This window comes from Halichoerus grypus, chromosome 10 (genome assembly GCF_964656455.1).
Source record: "Halichoerus grypus chromosome 10, mHalGry1.hap1.1, whole genome shotgun sequence".
Lineage (NCBI taxonomy): Eukaryota > Metazoa > Chordata > Mammalia > Carnivora > Phocidae > Halichoerus > Halichoerus grypus.
The window spans coordinates 138,762,291-138,778,909 of record NC_135721.1 but is presented as its reverse complement, the minus strand read 5'-3'; the positions used below and the strand labels follow the sequence as shown (position 1 = coordinate 138,778,909).

Genomic DNA, 16,619 nt, shown 5'->3' with positions numbered 1-16,619 from the left:
GTAAAGCTCGGGGTGGGAATTCTTCCCTGCGGAAGACCCCCGCTCGCGGCGGGTGAGGCCGGACTACAAGTCCCGGCATGCATAGCCGTACGGCCTTGTGGGACTTGTAGTTCGCGGGGCGCGCCAACGGGTGCGCGGCGCAAAGCCCCGAACTACGACTCCCGGAGGCCCGTGCGGCCGGCTCCAGAAGCCTGCCCTGCGGCCGGCGGCCCGCGGCGAGGCCTTCGAGCTCCATGGCGGCGCCCCCAGCCTCTGCTGACGCGCCCCGCTTGCCTCCGCCGCCCGCTGCGGCCGGAGACGGGCCCCACCGGCCGGCGGAGAGGAGCGAGACCGCGTGCGAGGACCGGTAGGCGCGGCGCGCCGAGCACGGGCTGGGGGCCGCGCACGCCCCCTCGCGTCTGCTGCGGGAGGGGGAGGCCCCGTGAGCCGGAGCCCCCGCCCGCCGTGCCGTGGGGCGCTGGCCTGCGGGCAGGGGCGACCACGACGAGCTGGATCTGGACGCGCGAGGGCTGCCGGCGCCCGCGGTGGGCGGGTCCGCGGGGCCTGGCGGGGCCGGCGGCGCGGGGCCGGGAGGTGAGACTGTGCGTGCACCGCCGCGCCGGGGTGGCCCGCGGAGACGGGCCCGTGGGCGGGCCTGCCGGATAAAGCGGATTCTCCTGAAGTTGACTTTGGTGTCCGTCCCGAGGGGCTGGAGCGTGCGCCTCCCTTACGCTCTGAGGGGGACGCAGGCCCTGTGCCCGCTCCTGCCTCACCCGAGAGGCCAGGGTTCGTGAAGCTGGAGTGCCTTCCGACTGCCCACTGTTGTGCCGCACCCCGAGGCTCTGGAGCTTTGCAAGAGTTGGAGGGGTAGAGCGCGGAAAGAGCCATTTTGTCACCCTGACCGGGGAGACGGAAGAGGCCAAGAGGAAATGGGCTCCTACTCCCTGCTTGTGGGGCCCGGCCCACCGGGCGCAGCGGCTGGGCCCTGCTCTGGAGCCCCCCGCCCCCCGCCCTTGAGGGCTGGCTCCTCACTTCTGGGTCTGAACTGTCCCTTAAGGAAGGCTCAGCGACAGCCGCAGGGCGGGGGTGGGGGGTGGGGGTGGATCCAAGGAAGCCTTCTTTCCATCCCGGGCATCTCATCTCGGCGATTGGATGATCTTTCCACGGCAGAAATGCTGTGTGCCTGGACTCCTCCAGGATGGTCTGGGTGCCAGGGAGCCACTGAATTGGCAGGGAGAGGAACGAAGCGAGGGGTCCAGGAGCTGCCCTGAGGAGGCTCACACCTTCCCAGCGAAAAGTGACTAGATCCTGGCACAGGGTGACTGAGTCTCGTAGACCTGAGTCTGTGACACCTGGCGGTTCCAAAGAGTCTTTGAGTTAGCCGGAGATCAGAGAGGGCAAGGCCAGATGAGGTCTTGAGAGAAGCACTCCCTGAAGACATGGACCGGTGGCAGCTGCAGTCTGGCCCCCACCCCATGTGCAGAGTTAGGTTGGGCACAGGTGCCCCTCACGGTGCCCAGGGAGGCAGAGGTCGGAGGAAGGGAGCCAGGACCCGGCGGTGGCACGTGTAGATTCTGGCGCGCTTCCCCAGAGGCCCATGGGGTCTGCCTCGGAACTGCCTCTGGACTTGACAGTTATATTCCCCGATGCTGGTATCCTGAGCGCTGTTTCCTTGCACGCCCTCCGAGGGCCCCAGAGCTGGGTCTGCTTGGCATCCAGGTGTATGGGCCCGTGCCCCTGACCACCAATCCAGCTTCTCCATCCACATCATTGCGGCTGCAGCCGTGTGCTTTGTCTGTTTGCTCCTTTAGAGGGTCAGGGACCTCGGACACCTTAGCACTGGACATGCTGGTAGAGAAATGAGCATGGTGGTGATAACGGGGAACCCCTCAGGCAGTCTCCCAGTGCGGTCCAGGTGGAGATGGGTTTGAAGCTATGGGAATGGAGGGAGGCCTACTGGACCCGTCCAGAGCAGCAGGAACAAGGGGCTTCTGCAGGGAGGTTTCCAGGGTAGAGTAGGGGCCATGCAAGTCTCCGAAGCCTGTTTCAGCCCCTTCAGGGCTGTAGCCGCCCAGCCCCCCCAGTACTTGATCTGTCCTGAGAAAGCCCTGATACCTCTCTGTCCCTGAGCCGGTCTGGGATCCCTGGGGCCAGGCCCCAGTGGATCAGCTCCTCCCTCTTCCATCTGGCCTCATTTTCACTCATCCAGCAAATTTCCCTAAAGCCGGACAAGGTATCAGGCACCGGTGGAGGCCCTGATGCCGCACGCCCCCGCTCTGCAGCCCTGCCCAGGACAGCTCCCGCCTCCGAAGTGGGGGCTAGCCCCGGCCCATGTGTCCAGGCCAGGGGTCAGGAGGGAGAAGCTCTTGTGGGCAAAGATGGACAGTTCAGTCCTGCCTCCAGGTGCCTCCGGACAGGGAGGCAGATACATCCTTGTTACCTGGGCGGCCAGGAGAAGCTGCTCCTGAGGCAGCCTCCAGGAGCGGCCCCTCTTCAGGTATGTAAACCCTACATGGAATTTTCTCTTTCCTGAGTCTCCATGTTGTTAGAAGTCAAGTCAGGAGGAAAGCTGGAAAGGAGGCCAGGGACTTAGGGATGCAGACCCCTTTACACACTGCAGTAAAGATCCTTTGGCTGACCCATCCTCAGCAAGCTGAACCCATTCTTCCTCCCGCTGCCAGGCTAGAGACTGGCTGTGTCCCCTGGCTGAACGCAGAGCTCTGGGTGGCCTTGGGGGATGTGCTGGAGCCTAGCGCTGGAGGGGCGGGGCAGGCGGCTAGAGTTTCAGGTTTGTTTATGCCTCTAGAAGGCACCTTGGGGCCCAGGCTGTGACACAGGGCTCAGCACTGACATTCAGCAAAGCTCCCGATTTCCCCAGATTTCCCCGTTCTGCTGTGGGTGGGTAGGAGGGGGTTGGCTCTACAGTCCCAAGCAGGCCCGGGGTCTGGAGTTTTTTCCATGGTGTTCTGGGGGGTGTGGGGTGCACTGTGGTCCTCAGCAAGCCTGGGCCAGCAGTGTACCAGCCGGAGCACAAGAGGAGCAGTTCACACCCAGGGCTGGCCTGAGCTCTGCCAGGCCCCACGACGGTGTTCTTTTCAGCAGGGTCAGTGCTATTAATATCAGGAGAGCACACAGCCCCCAGCCGAGTGATCCTCTTAATGCCTGTGGCCTCAGCCTCTGAGGCGGCGGTGGGTCCTGTCCTTTCCGCACGGGGCTCTTCCGACCCCTCCCCCAGCTCCTCACCTGCTGTGCTGCCTGCCCACCCATGGAGGGGCAGTTCAGGTGGCCCCTGAGCTGTCCTGGGGGGCTGCTGTGGGTCTGAGAGGCACAGTGGAGATGTTCCTGTACACACCTGGGATCACCCTGCTGTCCGCTGTCCCCTGTGTCCCAGCCATGAGCAGCCCCCCAGCTTACCCTGGCATCAGGATCTCGGGGTGCTGGGCCCTTGGAGCAGAAGGCAGGTGAGTGGCAGGCCTGTTGTCTCCCGTGGCTGTGGTGAGGCAGCCTGCCTTTGCTGTGTCTTGGCCGCTTGCAGCCCCGTGCATCATGTGTCTAATCGATGTCAGGAGACAAACAGGCTGGGTAGGTGCTCTTGAGGGGCCAGGCTGGGCTGGCCACCAGCAGGGGCTCGTTTTGCTTGGGGCTGTCTGTTACAGGTGACTCTTTGTCCGTTGTGGCTCATAATCCTTTGGTTTGAAATTACCTTTTGTCACTGTGGCCAGACACACCCCGTCCTTCTGTGGACTGGGTAAAGAGATCTTTGGTGCGACATTCCCATTTCCAAGGTCGTGTCGCTGAGAAAATGGGGTGAGGCTTGCTCTGAGGTCACAGCAAGGCTTCCTCCCTGGTTCCCAGAGAGAGATGGGGCTTTGGAGAAGACCGTGGAGCTGGGCTGGCTGCACACCCAGCCTGATACCGTTTAGACCCCTCACACGCCCCAGATGGGGCGGGTTTCTGGCAAAGCTCTCTCTGGCCTACTTTCTGCTCTTCTGGCGCATGGGCACTCTTCCCTGGGACGGTGTCTGCCCCAGGCTGTCGGCAGCATGAGCCTCAGAAGTCGTCCGTGGTCGTGGCCATCACTACCTCAATGGGACAAGGAACCCTCACAAATAAGGATTCAGAGTTTCCTGTTGGAGAGGTGCACCGGGGTGAGAAGCGGGGGCTGGGAGCAGGCCTACACGGCCCTGAGCCAGGCCCGGCTGTGGGGGAACTTGCTCAGCACCAGCACACAAGAGCGTGTTCGGGAGATGGTGAGGCCCTCCTCCTCCTTTGCAAGTCAGGTTTTCCACAGTAGAGCTTCCTCCCAGAAGGCACAGAGGGAGGGGCCGGGCTGGACTTTGTTTTCTGGCCCCCATCACCTCCAGGGCCATCTGTCCTCTGCGGGGTACGTGGGCTGCTGCTGGGAGGGCAGCGCTGGTGAGCACCGGAGGCCACTGCTCTGTGCTGTTAGGGGAGTTTGTCCAGGGCCTGGAGACACCTCTGCTTGTTCCCTCCTGCCCCCCCCAGTCTCCCCCACCCTGCCGTGTCCATCTCTGGCTTGACGGAGCGGGAATGTGGGCGGTACGCCTGGGATAGCTCCAGGCTGGGCAGAGTCCCCCACACACTGACTGTGGGTGGCAGTCCCTGTCTCTAGGGCCGCAGAGGTGACACCGAGCACATAGACTGGCTCATTACCTCCACTGCTGGCTCCTTGTGCTGTCCCGACAACGAGGAGCCGTGGCAGCCATGTGTTGTCTGTCCCCCGGGATGGTGCCACGTGGCTCCTGCCCTGCGATGGCTGGTTTCTCACTGCTAGGACTTGTGCTGTGGTTGTCCTCGGGGCTCTCAAGTGCTACTGGTGTGACCTGTCCCGCCTTTGGCTTTAGCGAGTTTCTTCCACCGCCTCCGACCCCCAAACATACAGGCACACCGTCCTCCTGGCTCTTGACAACACCAGGTGCTACGGGAGGACTGCACAGCTGGGAACACCAGCGTTCCCAAGGTGGAGATGCCCAGGCTGTTCCAGACGCAGGAAGGCACTCTCGTGGCCCTCGGCTGGCTGATACCGCCCTCACTGGCCAGATTCCTGGCACCCCGTGACCTCGCACTGCTGGGCGTGGCAGTGGTAGTGGGCTTGGTCTGTGCTTAAGACGTTTAGCGTGGCAGGAGCCCCAAATCCTGGTCCCCAGGGCAGTCTTGGCAGGTCTGTGTCTTTCTCTGTGCATCCCGTTTTGCTCACATGTACTCACATGAAGGTGTGTGCAGGTGAGCGCTCTGCATTTGCTGGGTTTATAGACACGGGTTCATGTCTTACTGCAGTTGGCTTTCTCAGCTAAGCGGACTTTGGGACACCTTCCCTGCCTGTGTCCTTCTGAGGCTTTCATGCTAGTACAGTGAGCAGTGTGCATCCCTGGGGTCCCGGACCAGGGGTGCACAAGCCAGTGGTGCAGGCAGCGTCCTGCAAGGCCGGACTTGCCCAGTACGTCTGCATGACTTCCTGCGCGTTCCTCCCACCCGCTGGGGGCTCTGCCCGGACAGTCAGCAGCTGCGGTGGCCACCACCGGCCTGGAAGCCTCTGGAGCAGGTCCGCAAGGTGATAGTTTGGCCAGCCCAGCGGCTCTCTTCCCCGAGCTTGTCCTGGCCCTGCGGCCGTCTTTACACCAGGCTTTTGTGACCCAGCCGTCAGCACACACTGAGCAGGTGTCAAGCACACACTACCGCCCAGCTAGCCGCCCAGCCAAGTGGAGTCTCCCCAGAGCTGTCACTGTTGGGATTCGAGGCGTTGGGCCAGCAGTCACACTGTGCCCCTTATGAGCCCACGGGGAAGCCAGCATGCCACCGGGCACGGGGACACGACACAGGCTGGAGCAGGACACAGATGCTGTCCGTGCCTCCCCCAGATTGGGTTTTCCGGCCTGCGGCTCCTGGGGTCTCCTGCCTTCTCGGTCTGCAGTGTGCTGGACGGCAAGAAGCAAGGGCTGCCCTACGGGCCTCCAAGCCCGGGGACTCCCTCCTGCACCCGTCCCCTCTGCCAGCCTGCTCAGCTTTCCTGTCAGCAGCCTCTCTGTCCGGGAGCCCCCCTCCCCGTGTGCCCCTCAGGGTGGCAGGGATTGGATCTTACAGAAAGTGTCGTGGGAGGGAACATAGTCCTTGATGGGGTCCTGACTGCCCTGCTGTGCCCCCCTCTCATCCTAGGGGACAGGGGCCAGGCCCAGGATGGCACTCGTCATTTCCCCTAATGCTGTTTGCTGTCCCTCCGAACGTGTGTGGGCAGTGACAGTCCAAGGCCAGGAGCCCTGTGGATGGGCTGCAGGGGGCTTTCATGTGCCCCCCAGTTGAGTCCACCCAGCTTGGTGGTGCCCGTGTGCCTGCGTGGGGGGTGGACCCCGTGGCCGGCCACGCCAGGCCTGACACAGAATGGCAGGGTGGCTGGTGGCCCTGGGCAGAGGCAGGCGTGTCCTTCTCTGCAGCAGCCATGCGGAATCCTTGGACAGGCTCCTCCCGCCTGTGGGCACCGGGCGCTCACCCCGGAAGCGCACCACCAGCCAGTGCAAGTCTGAGCCGCCCCTGCTGCGCACCAGCAAGCGCACCATCTACACGGCCGGGCGGCCGCCCTGGTATAATGAGCACGGCACACAGTCCAAGGAGGCCTTTGCCATCGGTAAGTAAGGCAGGACCTGCCGTCGAACCCGAGTGGCCCTGCCACTGATGTGAGCTGCCTCGGGCCCCTCGGGCTGTCAAGCCTGGGGGGCAGGGGAGGGGCGCTGCAGGCAGAGTGCTGGGCGGGGGGCTCCCCGGAGCCGGGCTGGGGAGCTGGCCCTGCTGCTCTCGCCCAGGGTCGCGCTGCCCCCTTCCGCAGGTCTGGGAGGTGGCAGCGCGTCTGGGAAGACAACTGTGGCCAGGATGATCATCGAGGCCCTGGACGTGCCCTGGGTGGTCTTGCTGTCCATGGACTCCTTCTACAAGGTGAGGAGCACGCCTGCCCATGCAGGCCACGTCTGCGGAGGGCCTGGATGCCCCTGCCCCCGCCCCCGCCCCCGGCCCTGGCGTGGTGTGGAGGGGCCCACAGAGCCCCTAGTGCCTCCCCCCACAGGTGCTGACCACGCAGCAACAGGAGCAGGCCGCCCACAACAACTTCAACTTCGACCATCCAGATGCCTTCGACTTTGACCTCATCGTGTCCACCCTCAAGAAGCTGAAACAGGGCAAGAGCGTCAAGGTGCCTGTCTACGACTTCACCACCCACAGCCGGAAGAAGGACTGGGTAGGCCTCGAGGGCTCGGGCTGTGCGTGCCTGCCTGGGAGCATGGCAGGCGACCAGCTGCATGATTCCTTTGCAGAAAACACTCTATGGTGCAAACGTCATCATCTTCGAGGGCATCATGGCCTTTGCTGACAAGACGTTGCTGGAGGTGAGGGCAGGGCTCAGGGCTGACGTCCTGCGGGGAATGCCCATCCCTGCTCATCTCCCTGCTTCTCCTGTGGTTCTAACCTTAAACTTGCCTCCTCCAAGCAGGCCGAGCCACTCCCTCTGTCCTCGTGGTATGTGGTCACCTGTCCCGTCCCGGTGGTGCAGTCACTGGGTGTCGGGTGGGGAATGGCTGCTCTCCGGAGAGTGGGTCAAGGACATTGGGTGGAACAGACCCCCCACTCCCGCAGAGAGAATGGAAATGCCCTTGGTGGGGGAGGCAGCCGGAGGAGGGTGCAAGCCCTGGGCCAGTGCCTTGACCTTCTCTTCTTAATGCTTGCTCACCTTCTTGTGTGTGTTTCCTCTGCTGCTCTCTGGGGCCCATGCGGTCAGTGAGGTCAGAGTGACCTTGGGGCAGTGGTTCACATGTGCGTGCACGTGCGTGCTCTTGCCTGGGATGGAGACGGCCTGTGTCTGCTGTCCGGCCTCTGGGAGGCATGCACAGCTGTGTCCTTCCCACCAGGCCCTGCTGTAGGTGGGCCCTGCTCCTGCTGCTGCTGAGGCCCGTGAGGGAGGCCTCTGCTCTGTCCTCGTTCCTTATAGTTCTGAGGCCAGTGAGTTTGGGCTCAGGCTCAGGGAACCCTGTTGCCCACCATGCAGCAGTACCCAGCCCCCCAACAGCCTCTTTAGGCCGGACCTGAACTCACCAAACCCAAGCACTGTGGTGGGGGGTATGGTGGGGAGGGGACACGCCCCCCGTTCCCCTGATATGTGTGAGGGCACACAGATAGCTGACGACCCACGGTAACGGTGCCAGCTCTGTCCTGCCTCTGCGGCCAGGGTCCGTCCAGTGCCCTCTGACTGAAGCCTCTGGTGGATAGTGCCCCCCACCCGCCATGTACACACCCCCCTACGTTTCCCCACACCCGGTGCACTCTGCCAGCCAGACTGCAAGGTGCCCCAAGGGCCTGGTTTGCTCCCGGGCCAGAGGTCTTTGCAGGAGCCGGTCCCCAGGTCGCCCACACCGGCCCCGCTCAGCGCCTCGCTCTCCCCATCCAGCTCCTAGACATGAAGATCTTTGTGGACACGGACTCCGACATCCGCCTTGTGCGGCGGCTGCGCCGGGACATTAGCGAGCGAGGCCGAGACATCGAGGGCGTCATCAAGCAGTACAACAAGTTCGTCAAACCTGCCTTCGACCAGTACATCCAGCCCACTATGCGCGTGGCAGACATCGTGGTGCCCTGGGGTGAGCCTACGGACCCACCTGCCATTGGGAACGTGGGCAGAAGGGGCCTTGGGACCCCATGTGACCCTCCTCACCTGTCCCAGGGAGCGGAAACACGGTGGCCATCGACTTGATCGTGCAGCACATGCACAGTCAGCTGGAGGAGGTGAGCCAGCCAGGTCGGGGCCCGGTCCCTGCAGCCTCCCAGCCCCAGGCCCTGCTCCCCTGCTGCCACTGTCAGAGGCCTGCTCTGCGGCCCCCGTGTGTTCATGTCCCTGCCGTGTTCTGGCCCTCCGGTGTCCCTGTGCCGGCCAGAGGCAGCTGGTTCCCTGAGAAAGCCTGGGGGGCAGAGGTGCCTTCTGGTACTCCCAGCCTGAGCTGGGCCTTGAGTGTCCCTCCCAGACCTTCAGGGGACCGTTGGGTTTTAGTGCAGGGTCCCACATCCTGAGCACTCCAGGAGGGATGTCCCAACCTGGTTACATGCCCTGGGCCGGCTAAGGGCACTGCCACTCTGGACGGGCTTCAGGATGGGGTGCTGGAGGCCCGAGGTCTGAGGAATGGAGCCTCAGAAGCCCTGGCTCTTTGTGCCCAGTGCAGAGAGTGCCCAGGTCACGGGCCATAAGAGCTGGCTCCCTCCCGTGGTTGGCGGCCACCCGGGACTGTCCCTTGGGACTGTGGCAGGTCTTTTCCCGGGTGGGGGTGGCCTGGCGGGCCGAGGTGCACGGTGGCAACGGGCCGTGCTGTCCGGTGACTGCGAGGTGAGCGGTGCCACCACCACTGACGCGCCACCCCATTCCCTTGTGTCTCCCTGTGTTGCCGCCGCAGCGTGAGCTCAGTGTCAGGTAAGACTTCCCACACCTGTCTGCAGACGGAGGCACTTCCAACATCCACAGGCAGCGCGGAATTGGGGTTGTCACCTGGGCCGGTGGGGGGGTCCTCTCCTGTCATGCCCATCCCTGGTGGCAGCCCTGCCCCGGGCGCAGAAAGGATGGTGTGGTGGCCCCCACACTGCTTTTGTCTGTCTTTGTTGGCCAATGAGGAAACTCAGGCACAGAGAGGTTAAGGAACTTGCCCAGGATCACACAGTGCCCTGACTCCATGCTGGTCAGACCTCTCTGGAGGCCTCTCCCCGACATGGGGCTGGTTGCATGGGGTCTGACGCCAGAGGGCACAGCTGTCCTGAGCCAGCACTGCTGGGCCCCCCAGGTCAGTGGTCACAGGCATATCTCTCAGCAGCCAGAGGGTCCTCTGCCTGATCTGAGGGTCCAGTCTCGATGCCCCCAGATGGTGGTGAGGCCCCTGCCCCCTCTGGCGCTGGACCCAGGGCAGAGAGAGAGCCAGGAGGGGCTCTGAACGCACCAGGGGAGAGCAGATGACGCACCGTCCCCCACAGTGCCCAGCATGAATGACCTGCCTTTAGCCCAGGCTTTCTGTGGAATCGGGGAGCACCAGGAGAGCCCCCAACTCACACTCGGGAGCCCCGAAGCTGCTGCCTTGGGAATGGCCCCTGCAGCGTGCTGCCCTCCCACGAGTCACCGCTTGGCTCTCCTCCAGACCAAGGCACCTGCAGGTCTTGCCCTGCCGGGCCCCCTGGAAGCCTTTGTCCTGAGAATCAAGTTTCAAACTGAAAAAAAAAAACCAAAACGCCTAAATGCAGCCGGCTATTTCCCCTTCTCTGGCCAGCCAAGGAAGTGGTGACTGGGGGCGGGAAGCGGGGCCCGGCAGCAGGGTGTGTGCAAAGCCTCCCCGGGTCTCCCTGTCGCCCTGCCACCTGCCTTTTCTCTCTGTCAGGCCAGCTGGTGGCCGCGGGGACTCGCTCCCTTGCTAAATGGTCTTTTTCTCTTTGTTCTTTTCCTCCTCTTTGTAAACCCTTGGGTTTCCTGCCCTGTTCCCTCCCTGAACACACTCTTCACCTGGCGAGCAGAGGAAGCTGCGCTGGGATATGTGAGGACAGAGTGCGCGCTGGTTGTGGTGCTGCGGTGTGCGCTGTGTGCGGGGGGCGGGGGGGGCGGGGGGTGCTGCTCCCGCACGCCCTTGCCCCGCCCCTTCCTGCCCCCTCTGCTCCGCCCCGCCCCGCCCCCCTGCTCCTTTCCCCACCCCGGGCCCGGTGCAGCAGGGCCGGCCCTGAGCCAGATTTGCCCGCGTCTCCCGAGGGGGCTGCCGTGCATCACCTGGAGGGAAGGGTCAGGGCGAGACTTGGTCCTGAAGTTCAGCTGTTCCCCAGAGAGACATGTTCTGGGATTGAGGACCAGTTGCCCATCCTGGGGGCTGAGATTCCTTTGCCCTCCCGCTGCCTGGTCCCCTTTTGCTTTCTCCGTGCAAGCGCAGGAGGGGATCTGGGCTGGGAGGGGAGGCTCACACCACAGCCCCTCCCTTTCCCACCTGATGGTCAGCTGCTCTGCTCAGCCTTCGCCTGATGGGAGTATTCGGGGGTTGGGGCCCTCCCTCCAGATCAGCCACAGGGAGGCGGCGGCCCCCACCTGCACAGCTCATTGTCCCCATCACATGCGCCCCCACACAGTGTCCGGAGTGGGAGGATGGGGCTCTGGGAGAAGACACCCCTTCTTGAGTCCCCAAATGGTTTGTGTTCCCAGGGCCGCGCTGGCCTCGGCGCACCAGTGCCACCCCCTGCCCCGGACGCTGAGTGTTCTCAAGAGCACGCCGCAGGTGCGGGGCATGCACACCATCATCAGGTGAGGGCCCTTGTGTGAGGCGAGGTGGCCCCTGACGGCCCACACCTCAGCTTAACCCAACCGGTCCGCAGGGACAAGGAGACCAGCCGTGATGAATTCATCTTCTACTCCAAGAGGCTGATGCGGCTGCTCATTGAGCACGCGCTCTCCTTCCTGCCCTTCCAGGTGCGGAGCGGGGTGTGGGGCGGCCATCTGGGACGGGCGGGGGGCGGCTCCCCGTGCTCACGAGCGCCCCCACGCCCTCTGTGCGCAGGACTGCGTCGTGCAGACCCCGCAGGGGCAGGACTACGCGGGCAAGTGCTATGCGGGGAAGCAGGTACCAGCTGGGGCGCAGCCCGGGGGCGGAGCTGGGGCGGCCCGGGAGGTGGGAGGTCCGGCCGGCTCATCTCCCCCTACCTCCGGGCCCCCAGATCACTGGCGTGTCCATCCTGCGTGCGGGTGAGACCATGGAGCCGGCGCTGCGAGCTGTGTGCAAAGACGTGCGCATCGGCACCATCCTCATCCAGACCAACCAGCTCACCGGGGAGCCCGAGGTGCGGCGGCGGGCGGGGGGGGGGGGGGGAGGGCCTAGAGGGCAGGGGCTGGGGAGGCTGGGGGGCCTGGGGGAGGGACATCAGGGCCGGGAAGGGGGCAGCGGGGTCGCCTGAGGGGCGGGGGCGGGAGCCCGAAGGGCAGCTCCAGGTTTGGGCCGGCTCTGACTCTGGCTTCTCTCAGCTCCACTACCTGCGGCTGCCCAAGGACATCAGTGACGACCACGTGATCCTGATGGACTGCACGGTGTCCACGGGCGCGGCAGCCATGATGGCTGTGCGTGTGCTCCTGGTGAGTGGCCGCGGGGGGCTGCGTGCGGTGGGGGGCTGCGCGCGGCAGGCCCGGGTGGGGATACACTGGCCCCTTACGGCGCAGGACCATGATGTTCCGGAGGACAAGATCTTCCTGCTGTCGCTGCTCATGGCCGAGATGGGTGTTCACTCGGTGGCCTACGCGTTCCCACGAGTGAGGATCATCACCACGGCGGTGGACAAGCGTGTCAATGACCTGTTCCGCATCATCCCGGGCATTGGTGAGGCTGCCCGGGGCTGCCCAGTGGTGCACCAGGGCCTGGTGGGCCCGAGTCCCCACCACAAGGGCCTGCTTGCTTCCCCAGGTAACTTCGGTGACCGCTACTTTGGGACGGACGCGGCGCCTGACGGCAGTGATGAGGAGGAAGTGGCCTCCACAAGCTAGCTGCCCGCCCTGAGCCTTCCTGCTCTCGCCGCCCCCCGGCCTCTTCCTGCCTCCCAGCCTTGCTTACACACATGTCCTAACTTATTCTAATTAAAAAGGGTATGACCGCTGTAACTGACTCTGTACATTTTATAAAATAAAGTTTGGGAAAATGAAGCCGTGCCTGGTTAGCTGGGGGCCCTCGGGTGCTGTCCTGCCTGGGACCTGGGCATGAGGAGTAGCCCCAGCCCCCAGGCTGCAGGGCACCATGGGGAGGAAGGGAGTTGAGGAGCCTGGTCAGAACCTCGCCTTATGGGCGGCAGAACAGGCGTTCCTGGTCTCGCACTGGGCTTTCCCTGTAGTCCAGGCTCAGTGTCAGATTTAGGAGGACAGAGCTGGGGCCCACAGCTTCTGGCTCTGCGAGGTGGGCCACTTGGTGGCCCCCTGGCCTGGACCTAGGGCTCTGGATCTCAAGAGGGAGCCTCTGCAGCCATCCACCGCCCCCGCCCCCACCACGTGTTTGTGCCGTCAGGGAACCCAGCGGAAATCAGCGTGTGGGCGGCTGTAGGAGGGAGTGAAGCCTTGGTCCCTACCACTGGCAAGAGCCCCACTTTTAGGGGAGATGGCCACACAGCGTCCGTGGGCCAGCCATGCTGTTCAGGGCCAGAAACCCACCTCCAGCCCTGTCTTCATTGCTTCTGGGCTCGAGGACAAAGGCAGGCTTCTCTGGCTCCCTCCAGACAGCCTGTCTGTGGCAGGGTGTGCATGAGGCAGACCTCTGGGCTGCTGGGGATGGGCTGCCAGGCACCCCCGGTCTCCCTACCCCTCTGTTGTCCAGACCTGTGTCTTGCCTCTTTCCTGCCCTCCTGGTCCCCTTGGTCCCCCCCTCACCAAAGGCCATGTCATGGAAAAGCTTGTTGTGGGGGCGGGGACAGGAAGTCACTGGGTGGGGGCCAGGCCAAGGGCAGGCAGATAAAGACAGGAGGCTTGTCCAAGGGGTGGCCAGACACCAGGGGCAGAGAATCCACACAGGGCCCAGAGGTCAGCAGGAGGGGCTTCTCCTGCCCAAGCTGGTGAGTGGACCCCTCTCCCATGTTCCAGAGCCCCCACTTACTCACTCTGCCATTCTCGTGCTATGTGCTGGGAACCCGGCCGGGCCCTGCTTAGGAGGGGTGCTGGGGCCCTGAGGCTAGGAAGATGCCTTTCTGTCAAGCCAGGTCTTCCCAGATAAGGGACAGTTAATCGGGCCAGGGAGGGGCTAGGTCATTCCCTGGAGGCCTCCCCAGAGTCCAGCTAGGCACTGACCAGCTCCCCGAGATAAACCAAACCCACACATGCACATGCATGTACCAACACCACACACACACACCTCTCACATGCTGTGGCGCACAGATGCAGCTGAAAGGAAAGGGCCCAGCTGCCCCCATCCAACTCGGCCACCAGCCTCTGGGGGAGGACAACACTGGGGGCTTAGGGCAGAATCGGGAGGCAGGAGGCCTGAACCAGAGGATCTGCCCCCTCAGGCTATGGTCCGCTCATCCAAGGCAGCTTGCGGAGGTTAGGCCACAGGCTAGGGGACTTCTTGAGCCCATTTCCTGCCAGGCCCCTGTGGCGGTGGTAGAAGTGGGTCACTTTCCAAACAGCACAGGGAGAGGGGTTTCAGGATGCCAATGAAAGGGAGCAATGCCTCCAGCCCCTGGGAGCCTCCTAGTCCCAGAGATAGGACCAGAACCAAGGTCCAAGACCCTCCTGGGGTAACACTCAACACAGCTTACTAGATACATCAAGGGATTCCAGTCTGGGGAGAAGGCTTGGGCCTTGCTCTCCAGGGATGGACAAGCCCATCCCTAGGAAACTCTCTGGCGGACTGACTGGGGGCTGGGAGCCAGGTGGCCCTTGGGCTGCCTTTCTGGGCATCTGGGCTCCTCTGGGGCCCAGCAGAGGCTGGGGGGAGGGGCGGGGCAGGCGCCTGGGGGAGAAGTTGAGGGGAGCTGGGAAGATGGACTACAGCCTGGACATACCCTCAGAGCTTGATAGGGGGAGAGGTGGGGGGTGCAGACCACCCTATACCTAGTCCAGAAGCTCCCATGATGCACCCACCTGCTGAGGGCTTCACCCGCCGTCCCTGGGCAGTGCCTCCAGGACTGTCCAGCCTGAGAATGGTGTCTCCAGGGTCAATCTCAGGTTCGTCAGCCCGTGAGGCGCTACCCCTTTCCCCAGCAGTGGCCACCATAAGGCGGGAAGGGAAGCTCAGGCACGCCCCGGCCAGGAGATGGGGCCCCAGACCCAGCGCTTGGCACATATGGTTGTCACGCTGAGTGGAGCAGGTCAAGCAGGCTGTCATCAGTAGGGGCTGGGGGCTGGCGTGGCCTGGGGAAAGACTCCAACCCTCCTGGGGCCTCAGCGGGGGCCGCCTGGAGCCCGGACACATCCTGGAAGATGCCCAGATTCCTGGACCCCAAATGCTCCAGGGTGAATCCTGGGAAGAGGGCAGGAGGCGGTCAGAGACAACACAGGAGGCTGGGGACTTTCGGGCTCACCAAGGTGGAGCTGGGGGTTTGGTCTGAGCAGGAGATTCAGAGGTAGGAAGGGGCAGGGCAGGGGTGAGCGGGTGGATTTGGGCTGGGCTTGGGTTAGAAGAGCAAGAATGGGGTAATTCGCACATGGAGGTGCACGGGGATCCACTCTTCGACCGCCACAGGCTGGGGCCAGAGGAAGGGCTGGGGTGGGAGCTACACCGACTTCACGAGCGACACATCCGGGGTCGGCTTGCGGGCCGGTGGGCCTAGCTCCGGGCGCAGGTCCTCAGGCTCCTCTGGTCACTACCCTGCTTCCAGCGGGGGCCCAAGATCCGCCCCGGCGTCGAGTGGCCTGGGGGGAGCTAGCGCCGGCCCTGCCCCTCCCGGATCTCCCCCGCCCCCCACTGCGCCCCCCACTGCGCCCCTGAGTCCCGGCGCGGGCGGAGCCGCCGAGGGAGCGCCCCGACCACGACCCGGCCGGCCCGGGACCACGAGCCTGGACGGAGAGGGGCCCTCGCGGGGGCGAGCGGGCAGGGGTGGAGGGGGCCGCGGCCTCGGAGACCCCGGGAGTTGTGCGGAGAGGGCGGGGGGACCGGGGTGCTGAGCAGGGTCTGAGTAGGAGCAGAGGGTCCCTTTGAAGCAAGAGAGAGCCGGGTGTCCGCGACTTGGCGGGTCCTTCCCGCCGGGGCCTTCCCCTCCGGCTCGGGGCCGGGGACGCCTCCAGACCCGGCGGCCCGCCTCCCGCGTCCTGCCCGCGCTGGTCTCGGCGCCGGGGGCCCCCGGGGCCGCGCGAGGGTCTGTCGGGGAGTGGCAGCCGTGGCCGTGTTGAGCCAGAGGAAGTCCGCGCGTGGCCTTGGTGCCCTGGGTCCCAAGACCCCTGCCCCCGCCCGCTCCGTGCGCCCCCTCTAGCTTGTGTCGTAAGTGGTTTCAAATGGTGACGGGGCTCGCGGCGGCGGGCAAGCCCCCCACCTCTCCTGGCAGGCCACGCCCTCCTCGCGGGCGGTGGGGAGCGGGAGGGGGCCGCGCACCTAGGACCCACGTCCGCACATGGCGACCATGACCTCCACCAGGAGCCCAGAGCTCCCAGACTGGCCGTGGGGGTGTGGACTTCGGCAATCTCCCCGTAGTGCCATTCAGCCCCCCGCCCACGGCCCCCTAGATCGGGGGTACAGGTGTGGGGGCCCCGGGTCTGGGGCAGGGGCGAGGTCCCGCCGCCCACCACCCTGAATGCCCATCATTAATTAAGGCTTGGTGTTAGTTCCTATTTTCCTGTGAGATTCCCGCAGAGAACAAGGTCTGAGAAGCCTGAGGAGGAGAGGAGGGGCCTTCCCGCTCTGTGGACAGCCAGCCACCAAGGCAGTCTGGGGGCGCCTGTGCCCTGGGGACACCCCGCGGCAGCCCAGCCCTAGTCAGCGGCAAAGAACTGAAAACCCATGTCCTCAACGAGCAGGGCCAGCAAGCACCTGCCCTCAATTCCCAGGACGACGCTGTACAGCAGCCGAATAAACTAGACCGAGACGGGGGGCGATCGCTTGGAAAAACCTACGCGGAATGAGAATTCATACTGACCCAGTACAGTGCAGCACTCTTTATGCAGGACTTTAGAG

General features: G+C 64.4%; 1 protein-coding gene across 13 annotated transcripts; it reads left to right on the top strand.

Annotated features, from left to right (window-relative positions):
* Window positions 1-176: 176 nt before the first annotated feature.
* Window positions 177-12,670, top strand: UCKL1 (uridine-cytidine kinase 1 like 1). Of its 13 annotated transcripts, none has more exons than XM_078057397.1 (16): window positions 177-346; window positions 6,432-6,619; window positions 6,818-6,924; window positions 7,037-7,222; window positions 7,299-7,370; window positions 8,426-8,615; window positions 8,699-8,760; window positions 9,420-9,436; window positions 10,519-10,575; window positions 11,189-11,287; window positions 11,359-11,452; window positions 11,541-11,603; window positions 11,698-11,820; window positions 12,002-12,109; window positions 12,194-12,350; window positions 12,435-12,670. In XM_078057397.1, exons 1-16 carry the CDS (start codon window positions 234-236, stop codon window positions 12,512-12,514), a joined length of 1,716 nt encoding a protein of 571 aa, XP_077913523.1. In that variant the 5' UTR covers window positions 177-233; the 3' UTR covers window positions 12,515-12,670. The 13 variants fall into 13 exon arrangements, with proteins under 13 accessions (XP_077913523.1, XP_077913522.1, XP_077913525.1 ...); XM_078057396.1 differs by having other exon boundaries at window positions 178-346; window positions 6,429-6,619; XM_078057398.1 differs by having other exon boundaries at window positions 179-346; window positions 6,429-6,619; window positions 7,052-7,222.
* The last annotated feature ends 3,949 nt before the right edge of the window (window positions 12,671-16,619 follow it).